The sequence below is a fragment of the Coregonus clupeaformis genome, unplaced genomic scaffold (assembly GCF_020615455.1).
Source record: "Coregonus clupeaformis isolate EN_2021a unplaced genomic scaffold, ASM2061545v1 scaf0172, whole genome shotgun sequence".
In the NCBI taxonomy this organism is placed as follows: domain Eukaryota; kingdom Metazoa; phylum Chordata; class Actinopteri; order Salmoniformes; family Salmonidae; genus Coregonus; species Coregonus clupeaformis.
In genome coordinates, this window is record NW_025533627.1 from 342,845 (window position 1) to 356,108 (window position 13,264).

Consider the following 13,264-nt stretch of genomic DNA (forward strand, 5'->3'; position numbering starts at 1 on the left):
GTCTACTATGGTACACGCCAGTCCTGTCGGCACGTCCCAGAGCGTGTGTGGTGGAATATGGTTTGGTACCTCTGTTGCCACTCCGACAGAGTCGCACCTCTAGGTGGGTACTGGGCACGCCACTGGACCGCTGTAGACTAGGTCCGTGTCCCAAATGGCTCCCTATGAAGTGTACTATATTTGTCCAGGACCCATAGGGCTATGGTCAAAAGTAGAGCACTATATAGGGAATGGGGTGCCATTTGGGACTGCCTAGGAAGTGGTCAACGCTGACACTAGTGTGTCTTTTAGCAATGAAGCGATAGTTGGAGTGAGTTAGCGGTTGTACTTGCTGTGTTCATGCTCTCCCTGTCTGGTTGTGGTGGTTGGTGCAGGAAGTAAAAGTACAACGAAGCACTTTTCACTTTCAGATAGTGGAAGTGTAAATTGGAGGTCTTGTGTGAACTCGCTTGCAGCATGTCTTTTAACCTTGTCACGAGACCCAAGCGTAGAATGCCAATCATTTCTCTCTGTATGTCAGGCTACTCAGTCATGGAGATGTAGCCTCTTGTTTAAGAACAACAAAATACTGTCAGCCTTTTTAAACAGGCTCAAACTTCAAACTCCAGCCATTTTAAAAGAGATCAGTCTCAACCAGCCAGGTACAGTCCTGTCCTGAAACGGAAGGTTAGCCATTTAGCCTAGCGGTTAACCTAGCGTGCTAAACTAAGAAGTGCGTCCCAAATCAAATCAAATGAAATTTTATTGGTCACATACACATGTTTAGCAGATGTTATTGTGGTTGTAGTGAAATGCTTGTGTTCCTAGCTCCAACAGTGCAGTAATATCTAACAATACACACAAATCTAAAAGTAAAATAATGGAATTAAGAAATATATAAATATTAGGATGAGCAATGTCGGAGTGGCATTGACTAAAATATAGTAGAATAGAATACAGTATATACATATGAGATGAGTAAAGCAAAAATATATAAACATTATTTATAGTGACTAGTGTTCCATTTTTAAAGTGGCCAGTGATTTCAAGTCTATTTATATTGGGCAGCAGCCTCTAAGGTGAGGGTTACGTAACCGGGTGTTGGCTTTTTAACAGGTGGCACCTTATTCTCTATAATAGTGTACTACTTTTAACCAGAGCCCTATGGTGCTGCAGGGCACCATAGTAAATCACAGGTCCTGGAGTCCGTCAGTGAGCTAGCTAGCGAGGGGATGAGACATGTCCTGGAGTCAGTCAGTCAGTGAGCTAGCTAGCGAGGGGATGAGACATGTCCTGGAGTCAGTCAGTCAGTGAGCTAGCTAGCGAGGGGATGAGACATGTCCTGGAGTCAGTCAGTCAGTGAGCTAGCTAGAGAGGGGATGAGACATGTCCTGGAGTCAGTCAGTCAGTGAGCTAGCTAGAGAGGGGATGAGACGTCCTGGAGTCAGTCAGTCAGTGAGCTAGCTAGAGAGGGGATGAGACATGTCCTGGAGTCAGTCAGTCAGTCAGTGAGCTAGCTAGCGAGGGGATGAGACATGTCCTGGAGTCAGTCAGTCAGTGAGCTAGCTAGAGAGGGGATGAGACATGTCCTGGAGTCAGTCAGTCAGTCAGTGAGCTAGCTAGAGAGGGGATGAGACATGTCCTGGAGTCAGTCAGTCAGTGAGCTAGCTAGAGAGGGGATGAGACATGTCCTGGAGTCAGTCAGTCAGTCAGTGAGCTAGCTAGAGAGGGGATGAGACGTCCTGGAGTCAGTCAGTCAGTGAGCTAGCTAGCGAGGGGATGAGACATGTCCTGGAGTCAGTCAGTCAGTAAGCTAGCTAGCGAGGGGATGAGACATGTCCTGGAGTCAGTCAGTCAGTCAGTCAGTGAACTAGCTAGCGAGGGGATGAGACGTCCTGGAGCCGATCCATAGGAGAGGTAATGAGTTTTCTATATTAGCAGTGTCAGGCAGGCTGGAGCAGCAGCCCTGAGTAATGACACACAGCAACAAGATGAACAGGTATTTATTCCCCCTCAGCTCTGCTTTCCTCACAAGTCCCTACCAGGCCTTACCACTGCACTAATCACCGCTAGGCTCTGTTCGCTAGTCCCTACCAGGCCTTACCACTGCACTAATCACCGCTAGGCTCTGTTCGCTAGTCCATACCAGGCCTTACCACTGCACTAATCACCGCTAGGCTAGCCCATGCTGACCTGCGTTCAGTAAGCACAACACAAATAGCTTTCATTCATGTTTGTTTAGCGTTTGGGATTGATACAGGACTATATTGGTGTTCTCTCAGTGTTTCTGAAAGACTAGTTGGAGGACCTATTTCTTGAGGTTTTATTTGTATTGCTTGGTGTGTGTGTGTGTGTGTGTGTGTGTGTGTGTGTGTGTGTGTGTGTGTGTGTGTGTGTGTGTGTGTGTGTGTGTGTGTGTGTGTGTGTGTGTGTGTGTGCGACGTGCATGCGTGTTTGTGCTTGTAGGATTTAGTGTTGTCTAGTTGCTCTACTCTTAAAGGGGCATTCAGTCAGTCAGTGGCAGTCCCCACCACACACACCTGCCCCCCCACACCACTCCACACGTCTCAATATTAATCTGTCCACTATTACTTCCCCCATGCCATCTCCATACAGACCCTCTCTCTTCCTCTCTCTCTCTCTCTCTGTGTCTCTCCCAGGTTGTGTTCTCTATTTGTTTAAGCCTGATGTTTCAGAGCATTCTCTCTGACTGAACGGAGGTTAAAAGGTTATTGAACCACAACCACTGAAGCGGCTGGTAATTACTTGTTTCCAATCAGTCCGATTGACCTCTCCACTTCTCTCTTTGAACTCAATCCACAGAGGTCAACTGTACCCTGCTGAGGTGGGCTCTTCCAGGAATAAACCTCAGGAGGATGGAGGGAGGGAGGGAGGGAGGAATGGAGAGAAGGATCTATGGAGGTGGAGAGGGAGATGGAAAGGCCCTCTCAATCCACACACACGTCCCAATCTGCAGCTTTCACTGCTGGGCTGAATGGCTAGCCAGCCTGGCTATATTCTCCCCCAGTGGCATCACTGTCTTATTGACCCATTAGTGTTCTAAATGCAGACAGCAAACTAGGATGTCGGCCTTAGCAGTGAGCCTTAGGAACCAGCTTGGCTTTGTGGTGGATATCCGGACTGGTCTTCTCTCCTCTCAGAAAGTGAATATGACTTGGTCTGCATCCCAAAATGGCAGCCTATTCCTTATATAGTGCACTACAAAAGTAGTGCACAATGTAGGGAATAGGGTGCCATTAGGTGTGCGGTCTTAATTTGTGTATGTGTGTTTTGACACCTGTCTGAGGGACATGTATGGGGATGACTCATGGGACAGTGTGGCGGAAAGGGAAGCCTGGGCCAGTGTGAGCTAGCGAGCCTTAGGCTAATCCTATTAGCGTAAAGCTGTGGATTAGCGCGATGAAAGTAGTGGGAGGATGAACCCAGGATCTCTGGCCCTGGGGCTGGCAGGTTTCATACTTAACAGTAGCTATATTGGTGCATCTAGTGAGCCTTGGCCCTGAGTCATGGTCTCACCTCAAGACTAACCTGGAAAGACTAAATCACTTACAGATAGGGTTGCAAAATTCCGATAACCAGAATTCCCAGGTTTTCCAGAAATCCCGGATGGAAGATTCCCGGAATATAGGGAATAAGCAGGAAATCTTGAATCCTCCAACCAGGATTTCTGGAAAACCTGGGAATTTGGGGAAAGTTACTGGAATTTTTGCAACCCTACTTACAGATCTGGGACCAGGGTACTTGAGACGACTACTATCCTCTGTCCTCCTGCTCATTACAAAACTCCATAATCAGAATGGAACCATGAAACGTGTTGACCTCATCGGCATGGCTCCATATCTTCATCCAAGTCCATGTGGTCCACTAGAGCACCATATTGAGAGAAACTGAAGCTGGGTGAAGATCTAAACGGTTGTGTCCTTTCCTTACTGTGCTAACACTGCTAGGTCATGTGACTTGTGTCCCCTGTAGCTCAGTTGGTAGAGCATGGCGCTTGCAACGCCAGGGTTGTGGGTTCGTTTCCCACGGGGGGGGCCAGTATGAAAAATGTATGCACTCACTAACTGTAAGTCACTCTGGATAAGAGCGTCTGCTAAATGACTAAAATGTAAATGTTCTAGTAAGAAGACGCTCAGCGAATCTACAAAAACCACTCTAGGTTGGTTGCCATTTTGATTATTTTAAAAAGCGTTTTCTTCCTCTCTCCTCCTGCAGTAGAAGAGTCTGATATCATTGACTTGGAGAAGCGCTACTGGCTGCTGAAAGCCCAGTCCAGGACCGGCCGCTTTGACTTGGAAACCTTTGTCCCGCTGGTCTCCCCTCCCATTCACGCTTTGCTAAGTGAAGGTATGTTCTCTCCTCCCATTCATGCTTCGCTAAGTGAAGGTATGTTCTCTCCTCCCATTCATGCTTCGCTAAGTGAAGGTATGTTCTCTCCTCCCGTTCACCCTTCGCTAAGTGAAGGTATGTTCTCTCCTCCCATTCACCCTTCGCTAAGTGAAGGGGGGGAAGTTGTTGTCTTTGCGCTAGCTAGCTAACGTTTGCTTATAGCTACATTGTCAAACACACAAGGTTAACAGCTGACGTTAGCTAGCAAGCTAACTTGATTAGCAGTAGTAGCCGCTAGAGATGCTTCCTCTCACTCCACTGGGTCCCAGAGCGAGGCACCATGAAGGTCGTTCGAGTGGGCAGGGATTTAGCCCAAGGACACACCTTTTCACCAAGGCTATGGCTGGGCCAAACCCCCATGTGTTCGTTCAAACTATAAAACAACAAGCAGTAAGTGTTAGATTTGACGTGTATGCGGAAAACGAAGTCAAGCGCAGGACACCGAGCGACTGGCAGACGTACTTTACTAAACACAGTAATGAAAGTACAAAACAACAAAACCTCCAAACAGTGAGGAACAACACTAGCATACAACAGCACTGCCGACCTAACGGAGAACATTCACACACAACAAACAAATGAGAGACAGGTTTTTTTTAAAGGGAATACAATGAACACTAATGGGACACAGGTGTAAACAATACAGACCAATCTAGACAAACACCGAAACATAGATCGGTAGCAGCTAGTACTCCGGGGACGACGAACGCCGAAGCCTGCCCGAGCGAGGAGGAGGAGCAGGTTCGGCTGAATCTGTGACAGAAGAGTGAAAAGCAGCCATAAGTCATGTTATGCATGTCTAGCACTTTTTATAAACCTAATCATTAATATTTAAACGTTTCTGTCAGAATTTCTGTGGTTCATGATGTAAAATACACAAATACATGAACATTTATGAATGTTAATGTGATCCTTGTGAAACGGTTCGAACGAGTTCCCTAAAGATCTGATACCAAGCCTTCTCACAAAGCTATTTCTCTTTCGCAAATAGCCATGTTCTACTACAAAATGGATCACTTTTGATCTTGTTCTTCCAGGTTTGTTTCATGCCTTCGACGAGAACCGGGACAATCACATCGACTTTAAGGAGATCTCCTGTGGCCTGTCTGCCTGTTGCCGGGGGCCCGTCGCCGAGAGGCAGAAATGTAAGAGCTGCTATGTGATACGTTCTAATAGGAAGTAGTGATTTCCTAACCTAAATGCTTCTGTTGATAAAACAAGTTTACTGGAGAACGGAGACCAAGTAGAGACTTTCGGACAAGGTGGATAATTGTATAATATGAGGCAGTTTATTCAGAGGTAAAGATATCTGTAAATAGCGTGCACGGACCCGTTCGTCAACCTCGTAGGGAGATATCTGAGAGAGCGAGCCCCTAAACATTGTGTGCTGACATTTTATACAATAAAATAAAGTAGGTTGATTCTAGTAGTTCTGATCTTCTGATTGGTCCTGATGAGTTGGTCGAGGTCACTTCCATTGCATTGGCTCTGAGTCGGGTTCTCTGTCTTCAGATGTTCAGCCTAAGAGAAGGGGTTTTTTGTGTGTGTGTGCTTAACAATGATGATGTGTGTGTGTGTGTGTGTGTGTGTGCGTGTGTGTATGTGTGTATGTGTGTGTATGTGTGTGTATGTGTGTGTGTGTGTATGTGTGTATGTTTAACAATGATGATGTGTGTGTGTGTGTGTGTGTGTGTGTGTATGTGTGTGTGTGTGTGGGTGTTACGAACCCCGTGGCTTTTAAACGTCTAGGGTGGATGGACATGAGACCCGTAACATAAATTATGCAAATTATAAGTGTGACCTGGAACAGCGAGAACCAAAAATGACACAACAACCATGAGCTACCGTCAAACTTAAATGGTTTATTGCTAAACACACGGTAAAGGTTTGGGAAAAAGGGCTGAGCAGGACCCAAGAAATGAAACAATAGTGTAAAACCCCCTAAACTGATCTAGCCTGCCTAAAGAACCGCTAGGCTACTGCTAGTCATACAAAAATACAGTGGGTGGTCCGCTCAGGTCTAACTGGTGTTTATAGACAGATTTCTTCCCTACGGGTAATGTACGCCCCAAGGGCAACTAGCTTAAACCCCCCTTTTCCCAAAAAACACACAAAACTACTAAACAGGGTACTCAGCAATTAAATAAGTACACAGGATACAACAGTATCCACACTCAGGTAAAGAAATATATTCTAATAATGTTACCAATAGGGTAACCAACAACTTAGTGCGTACACAACACACAGGACACCACCGTGTCCATACTCACATATGGCAAAAAGTCTCTCTCTCCTGCAACAAACACAAGTCTGGTTTTTATAAAATGGGATGTGTGATTGAACAAACGAATAACAGGTGGTGCAATTAACAGGAATGTTCACTGATTGGTCCAATCAGCAGACACCTCAACGACCACCAATCAGGAACATACAGGACACCTGTGATTAGGGCAGAAAGAGTAGAAACACACAAAAACACAGGATACCTGTATCCGTAACACTCCCACCCTTAAAAGAGCAAACCACAATGGTTTGCGACACGTACCATCACAACACCCAAATTTCAATAATCATCCTGTCGGGATAACAAAAAAAAACCTAGATCATTACACACGAGACAAAGCATCTGCCAACACATTATCTAACCCCTTTTTGTGGCGGATCTCCAAATTATAATTTTGCACGACAAGTGCCCAACGCATAAGGCGTTGGTTCTGGTTGTACATCCGGTGGAGAAACACTAAGGGGTTATGGTCAGTATACACTATTACTGGTAATGCACTGGAACCAACATAAACTTCAAAGTACTGCAGAGCTAACAACAAAGCTAGAGCTTCTTGTTCAATGGTGGAATAGTTTGTCTGACATTTGTTAAATTTCCGTGAAAAATAACAGACAGGATGGTCCACTCCACTCTGGTCTTGCTGCAGTAGAACAGCACCAGCACCTCTGGCACTTGCATCTACCTCCAGTTTAAACGGCCGCTCAAAATCTGGCGCAGCAAGAACAGGAGTACTACACAAGAGTGCTTTAGCAGTGTTGAAAGCAGTACAACAATCTTCAGACCATACAAATTTTCTCGCCGGACTGAGCAAATCCGTTAATGGAGCAACTACCGCAGAGAAATTTTTACAGAAACTACGGTAGTAGCCAACCATCCCTAAAAAACGGCGTAGCTCTCTTCTGGTGGTAGGTGCGGGAAATGCGTTTATAGCTGAGACCTTGGCATCTACAGGGCGCACCTGACCATGGCCGACCTGTTTACCAAGATAAGTAACAGTGGCCTTCCCAAACTCGCACTTTGCTAAGTTCAGGGTTAGAGAAGCGGTTGCTAGACGTTCACACACTACCCTTAGAGTGTTAACATGATCAGACCACTCAGTTGAATAAATTACCAGATCATCAAGGTAAGCACTACAATTAGGAACTCCAGCCAATACTGTGTTAACCAGGCGTTGGAAAGTGGCTGGTGCGTTCCCGCATCCCAAATGCCATGACAGCATATTGTAGGAAGTGATCTGGGGTCACAAAGGCAGAGATGTCGGAGGCACGTGGGGTTAACGGCACCTGCCAGTAACCTTTTAGAAGATCTAATTTGGTTACATAAGTAGCAGCACCAACAGTATCAATACAGTCATCCAGTCTGGGTAACGGGAACGAGTCGGGCACTGTGACAGCATTGACTTTCCGATAGTCCGTACATAATCTGGATGTCCCATCAGGTTTAGGAACCAGAATGCACGGAGAACTCCAAGGACTTGAACTTGGCATAGCCAGGTTATTCTCCAGCAAATAACCGACCTCACCCCTCATTATCTTTCTCTTAGCGACGTTGACACGATAAGGATGTTGCTTGATAGGTGCAGCGTTTCCAACATTAATGTCATGTTCTAACACATTAGTACATGTAGGAACATCATTAAAAAGACATGGAAAGCTGTGTAATAGTCTCACAATATCATCTGACTGTCTGTCCGTTAAATGAATCAGGCTTGACGGGAGAGACAGCAGCATCTCTGAATTGGGCAATCTAGCACACTGCTGCTGAGTATTGCGCAACTCCAAACCATCTCCGTCCACATCATTAACATGACCTCCCACTACAGCCGTAGCAGCAACAGAGACAGCCGACTCGGCCAGTTTCTCTGGACTGTCTACCTGAGTGACGGGTCTGGTGTGGTATGTCTTCAACATGTTAACGTGGCACACACGAGATTGGCGTTTTCTATCAGGAGTCTGTATCACATAGTCAGTTTCAGTTAGTTTCTTTTCAATGACATAAGGCCCAGAGAAACGTGCTGACAATGACGCTCCTGGCACAGGCAACAACACAAGAACTCGGTCACCTGGCTGCAGTGAACGAGAAACCGCCTGTGTGTCATAGTGTCGTTTTCATCCGTTTCTGTGAGGAAGACAGCGCTTCCTTTGCTAGAGCGCAGGCAGCATGTAGGCGCTCACGAAAGCGACTAACGTAGTCCAACACATTTTCTTTCACACACAACTCTTGTGACAAAAACTGATCCTTAAGGACTTTCATAGGTCCTCTCATGGTGTGTCCAAACACCAGTTCAGCTGGGCTGAACCCTAGGGATTCCTGTACTGTCTCACGGACAGCAAACAATACTAGAGGAACTCCCTCATCCCAATCTTTCTCAGATTCCAAGCAATATTTACGGAGCATAGACTTCAGGGTCTGATGCCAACGTTCAAGCGCACCCTGAGACTCTGGGTGATATGCGCTTGACACACGGTGTGTAACTGACAAGGATTTTAACACTTGTTTGAAAAGTTTAGAAAGGAAATTCGTACCCTGATCAGTTTGTATCACCTTAGGTAATCCAAAAGTTGAGAAGAATTTGATCAACGCTTTACTCACCACCGGAGCAGTAATCCTTCGCAGAGGAATGGCCTCTGGGTACCTGGTGGCCACACACATAATTGTCAACATAAACTGGTTACCAGATTTTGTTTTCGGTAATGGTCCAACACAATCAACCATCACATGTTCGAATGGTTCACCTATGGCCGGTATGGGACAAAGAGGCGCGGGGAAATAACCTGGTTCGGTTTCCCAACTACTTGACAGGTGTGGCAAGTCCGACAGAACTGAGCCACATCTTGTTTTAAGCCAGGCCAAAAGAAATGTCGCAAAACACGATCATAAGTCTTGGTGACTCCCAGATGTCCGGACCACTGGTGATCATGAGCGAGGGATAAAACATTTTGTCGAAAGGCTGTAGGAATCACTATTTGGTAAACAGCATTCCAATCTCCGCCAGCGTCAACATGGGATGTCCATTTACGCATGAGGAGATTACCATCAATGAAGTATGCCATGTTTTTCTTCTTTAGCTCGTCCTCTGAGACAACACTAGAAAAACATTTAGCCAGGCTAATGTCAACCTGTTGGTTAGCGATCAGCTGCTCACGAGTAACTGGTAACCGTATTGCCTCAGCAACAAGTTCCACATCCTTCTTCCTTTCTCTGGGCTGTTGGTCAGACTGCACCAGCTTACCAGAGGTAGCACCCGAACTATCCTCTGGGTCACACTCTCTGAATAGAATCGTGTCTGACAAATCTACCACTTCACCCACTTGTCGTGCTTGAGCACGTGTGACAGCACAAGCGGGGAACACATCTGGATAACCCTGTGCCAGCTCCTCGGAGAGAGACTGGTCACTTTTATCCAATACCTCCAATATGGGTATTACCTTTCCTCCGGCAATATCGTTGCCCATTATAAATGTCACACCTTTTACTGGCAACATAGGATGTACGCCCACTCTGAACAATCCACTGACTAACTCAGAGTGTACGTTCACAAAGTGCAATGGCACTGGGACAAATCCCATTTCAATTCCTTGTACTAACACACTGGAACCACAATATGTATTATTAGACAAGGGCAACACATCAGCTAGTATGAACGACTGCGCCGCACCAGTATCTCTGAGGATTCTAACTGGACGCTGAGACGCTTCGTCATCCGATATAGAAACAAACCCCTTAAAAATAAACGGTTCATAACTGTGATCTGGGACAGGGACTTTCAAACCACATTCACTATGAGGCTTCTGTCTTGATTCCGGCCTTACAACCGTACGAATCAGCCCAACACCCGTTGGCGGCCTGGCGTGCTGAGGCATCCCCGGTTTGCGTTTTAGCAGAAAGCAATCATTAACTATATGTCCCACCTTATGACAATAGAAACAGTGACGCACATCTTTTGGGCGTGCTGGATGTACTGCTGGTCGACTAGGATTAAAAGTTAGCAACTCCGCAGCCCGGCTCTCCGTGCGAGCCGAAAACACGCTCTTATGCGTCAACACAAACTTCGTCTGCCAATACAGACGCTTCCGACAGTGAGGATACTTTCTGTTCGTTCAGATAAACTACAATGCGTTCCGGTAAACAATTTTTAAACTCTTCTAACAAGATTAACTCCCGTAGAGAGTTAAAATCAGTTACCTTACTAGCACTGTGCCATTTGTCAAACAGATTTCCTTTGTCTCTAGCAAACTCCACATAAGTCTGAGTATGAGACTTTTTATGAGACCTAAATCTCTGTCGATATGCCTCAGGAACAAGCTCATAGGCACGAAGAACAGTAGCTTTGACCACCTCATAATTCAAACTGTCTTCAAGAGGTAGCGCTGCCAGAACCTCTTGGGCTTTACCTGTTAGCTTACACTGAAGTAATAGGCACCATACCTCGTCGGGCCATTTCAATGCTACCGCTATACGTTCAAAAACACTGAAATAGGAATCAACCTCTGACTCCCTGAACACAGGTACCAAGGTGATCTGCCTACTAATATCAAACGTAGCAGATGACACAGCTGGTGAGGATGGCTCACTAGCAGGCATAGTATTAGCAGAGACTAACCTCGCTGTTTCTGCCTCTAGTTCCATTTTACGCATCGCCAGTTCTTGATCAAGCCTACGCGTCTCCAGTTCTTGATCAAGCCTACGCGTCTCCAGTTCCATCTTACGCGTCTCCTGTTCTATCTTACGCGTCTCCTGTTCTGCCTCTAGCTCCATTTTACGCATCTCCAGCTTGTCTTGCCTGATTTGTGCCCGCTCTTCCGCCTCTATTTGGAGCCGTGTCGAGCGGACATCCATCCTGGCATCACTGTCAGTCAGTGGGGAGAGGGGGTCATAACGGGGCAATGTGGCTGGAGCCTTAGTCTCGTCCTCAGACACTGATGGGCTTACAGGAACAGCAACCACATCCCCTACAGGAGCAGCAGACTCAGGCGGCGGTAACTCAAGCACTCGCTCGTTTAACAATATCGCTAACACTACTTCCCCTAACTTCTGCTTTCACTAAACCCCTCGGTATGGGTACAGAAAAGTGGTCAGCCAAAGCCTGTAGATCCACTCTACGACAATTCTCAAAAATCTCCCACGTAGGGTTTTCCAAAAATGCTTCCAAATCAAAAGTAGCCATCCTACTAGCAACACGAGCCGTCGACTACTGAACACACACAAAAACAGGTAGTACAGCTGCCAAGCTCAACACTGAACCAGACACTTACTAATTTGCACGAGTAGCATGGGATAGATCCCGGACGAACCCCCACTTTATGTTACGAACCCCGTGGCTTTTAAACGTCTAGGGTGGATGGACATGAGACCCGTAACATAAATTATGCAAATTATAAGTGTGACCTGGAACAGCGAGAACCAAAAATGACACAACAACCATGAGCTACCGTCAAACTTAAATGGTTTATTGCTAAACACACGGTAAAGGTTTGGGAAAAAGGGCTGAGCAGGACCCAAGAAATGAAACAATAGTGTAAAACCCCCTAAACTGATCTAGCCTGCCTAAAGAACCGCTAGGCTACTGCTAGTCATACAAAAATACAGTGGGTGGTCCGCTCAGGTCTAACTGGTGTTTATAGACAGATTTCTTCCTACGGGTAATGTACGCCCAAGGGCAACTAGCTTAAACCCCCCTTTTCCCAAAAAACACACAAAACTACTAAACAGGGTACTCAGCAATTAAATAAGTACACAGGATACAACAGTATCCACACTCAGGTAAAGAAATATATTCTAATAATGTTACCAATAGGGTAACCAACAACTTAGTGCGTACACAACACACAGGACACCACCGTGTCCATACTCACATATGGCAAAAAGTCTCTCTCTCCTGCAACAAACACAAGTCTGGTTTTTATAAAATGGGATGTGTGATTGAACAAACGAATAACAGGTGGTGCAATTAACAGGAATGTTCACTGATTGGTCCAATCAGCAGACACCTCAACGACCACCAATCAGGAACATACAGGACACCTGTGATTAGGGCAGAAAGAGTAGAAACACACAAAAACACAGGATACCTGTATCCGTAACAGTGGGGGTGTGTGTGTGTATGTCCTCAGAGCAATAACTTGTGAGTTGGGAGAACTGAGAGACCTATGGCGTGGGTGTTGTCCATAGCCACCTGCTGATAAGGCCGACAAGATAGAAGTCTTTGTGCATTGTATTAAATCCAAAGGCCCAACACAAGATGGGTCATGCACAAGATTTTAGTCAGACCAAGCTATAACATTATATATATTTACTACGACAAATCCCTCTTTTCACGTCTCACAAGAGACGTGACCAAGTAACAGTAAAGAAGGAAAACTTAAGACGTGACACAAGCTAACAGTGTAATTGGCAAAATAGGGAAAACTTTATCAGAAGATAAAGTTTTGATTCCCCCTCCTCACGTCTCACAAGAGACGTGACATAAAGCTGAAATGCTGCAATTTGGCAAAATAGGGAAAACTTTATCAGAAGATAAAGTTTTAATTCCCCCTCTTCACGTCTCACAAGAGACGTGACAAAAAGCTTAAATGCTGCAATTGGCAAAAT

The 13,264-nt window shown here is 45.8% G+C and overlaps 1 protein-coding gene across 2 annotated transcripts in view; it reads left to right on the plus strand.

Moving 5' to 3' along the window:
• LOC121555688 (ubiquitin carboxyl-terminal hydrolase 32-like) overlaps positions 1-13,264 on the plus strand; it is a 108,144-nt gene that overhangs the window by 33,598 nt on the left and 61,282 nt on the right. For both annotated transcript variants that reach the window (XM_045213926.1, XM_045213927.1), the window contains exons 6-7: positions 4,216-4,347; positions 5,427-5,534. In XM_045213926.1, coding sequence (XP_045069861.1) covers positions 4,216-4,347; positions 5,427-5,534 — 240 coding nt within the window. The remainder of the gene's footprint in view (positions 1-4,215; positions 4,348-5,426; positions 5,535-13,264) is intronic.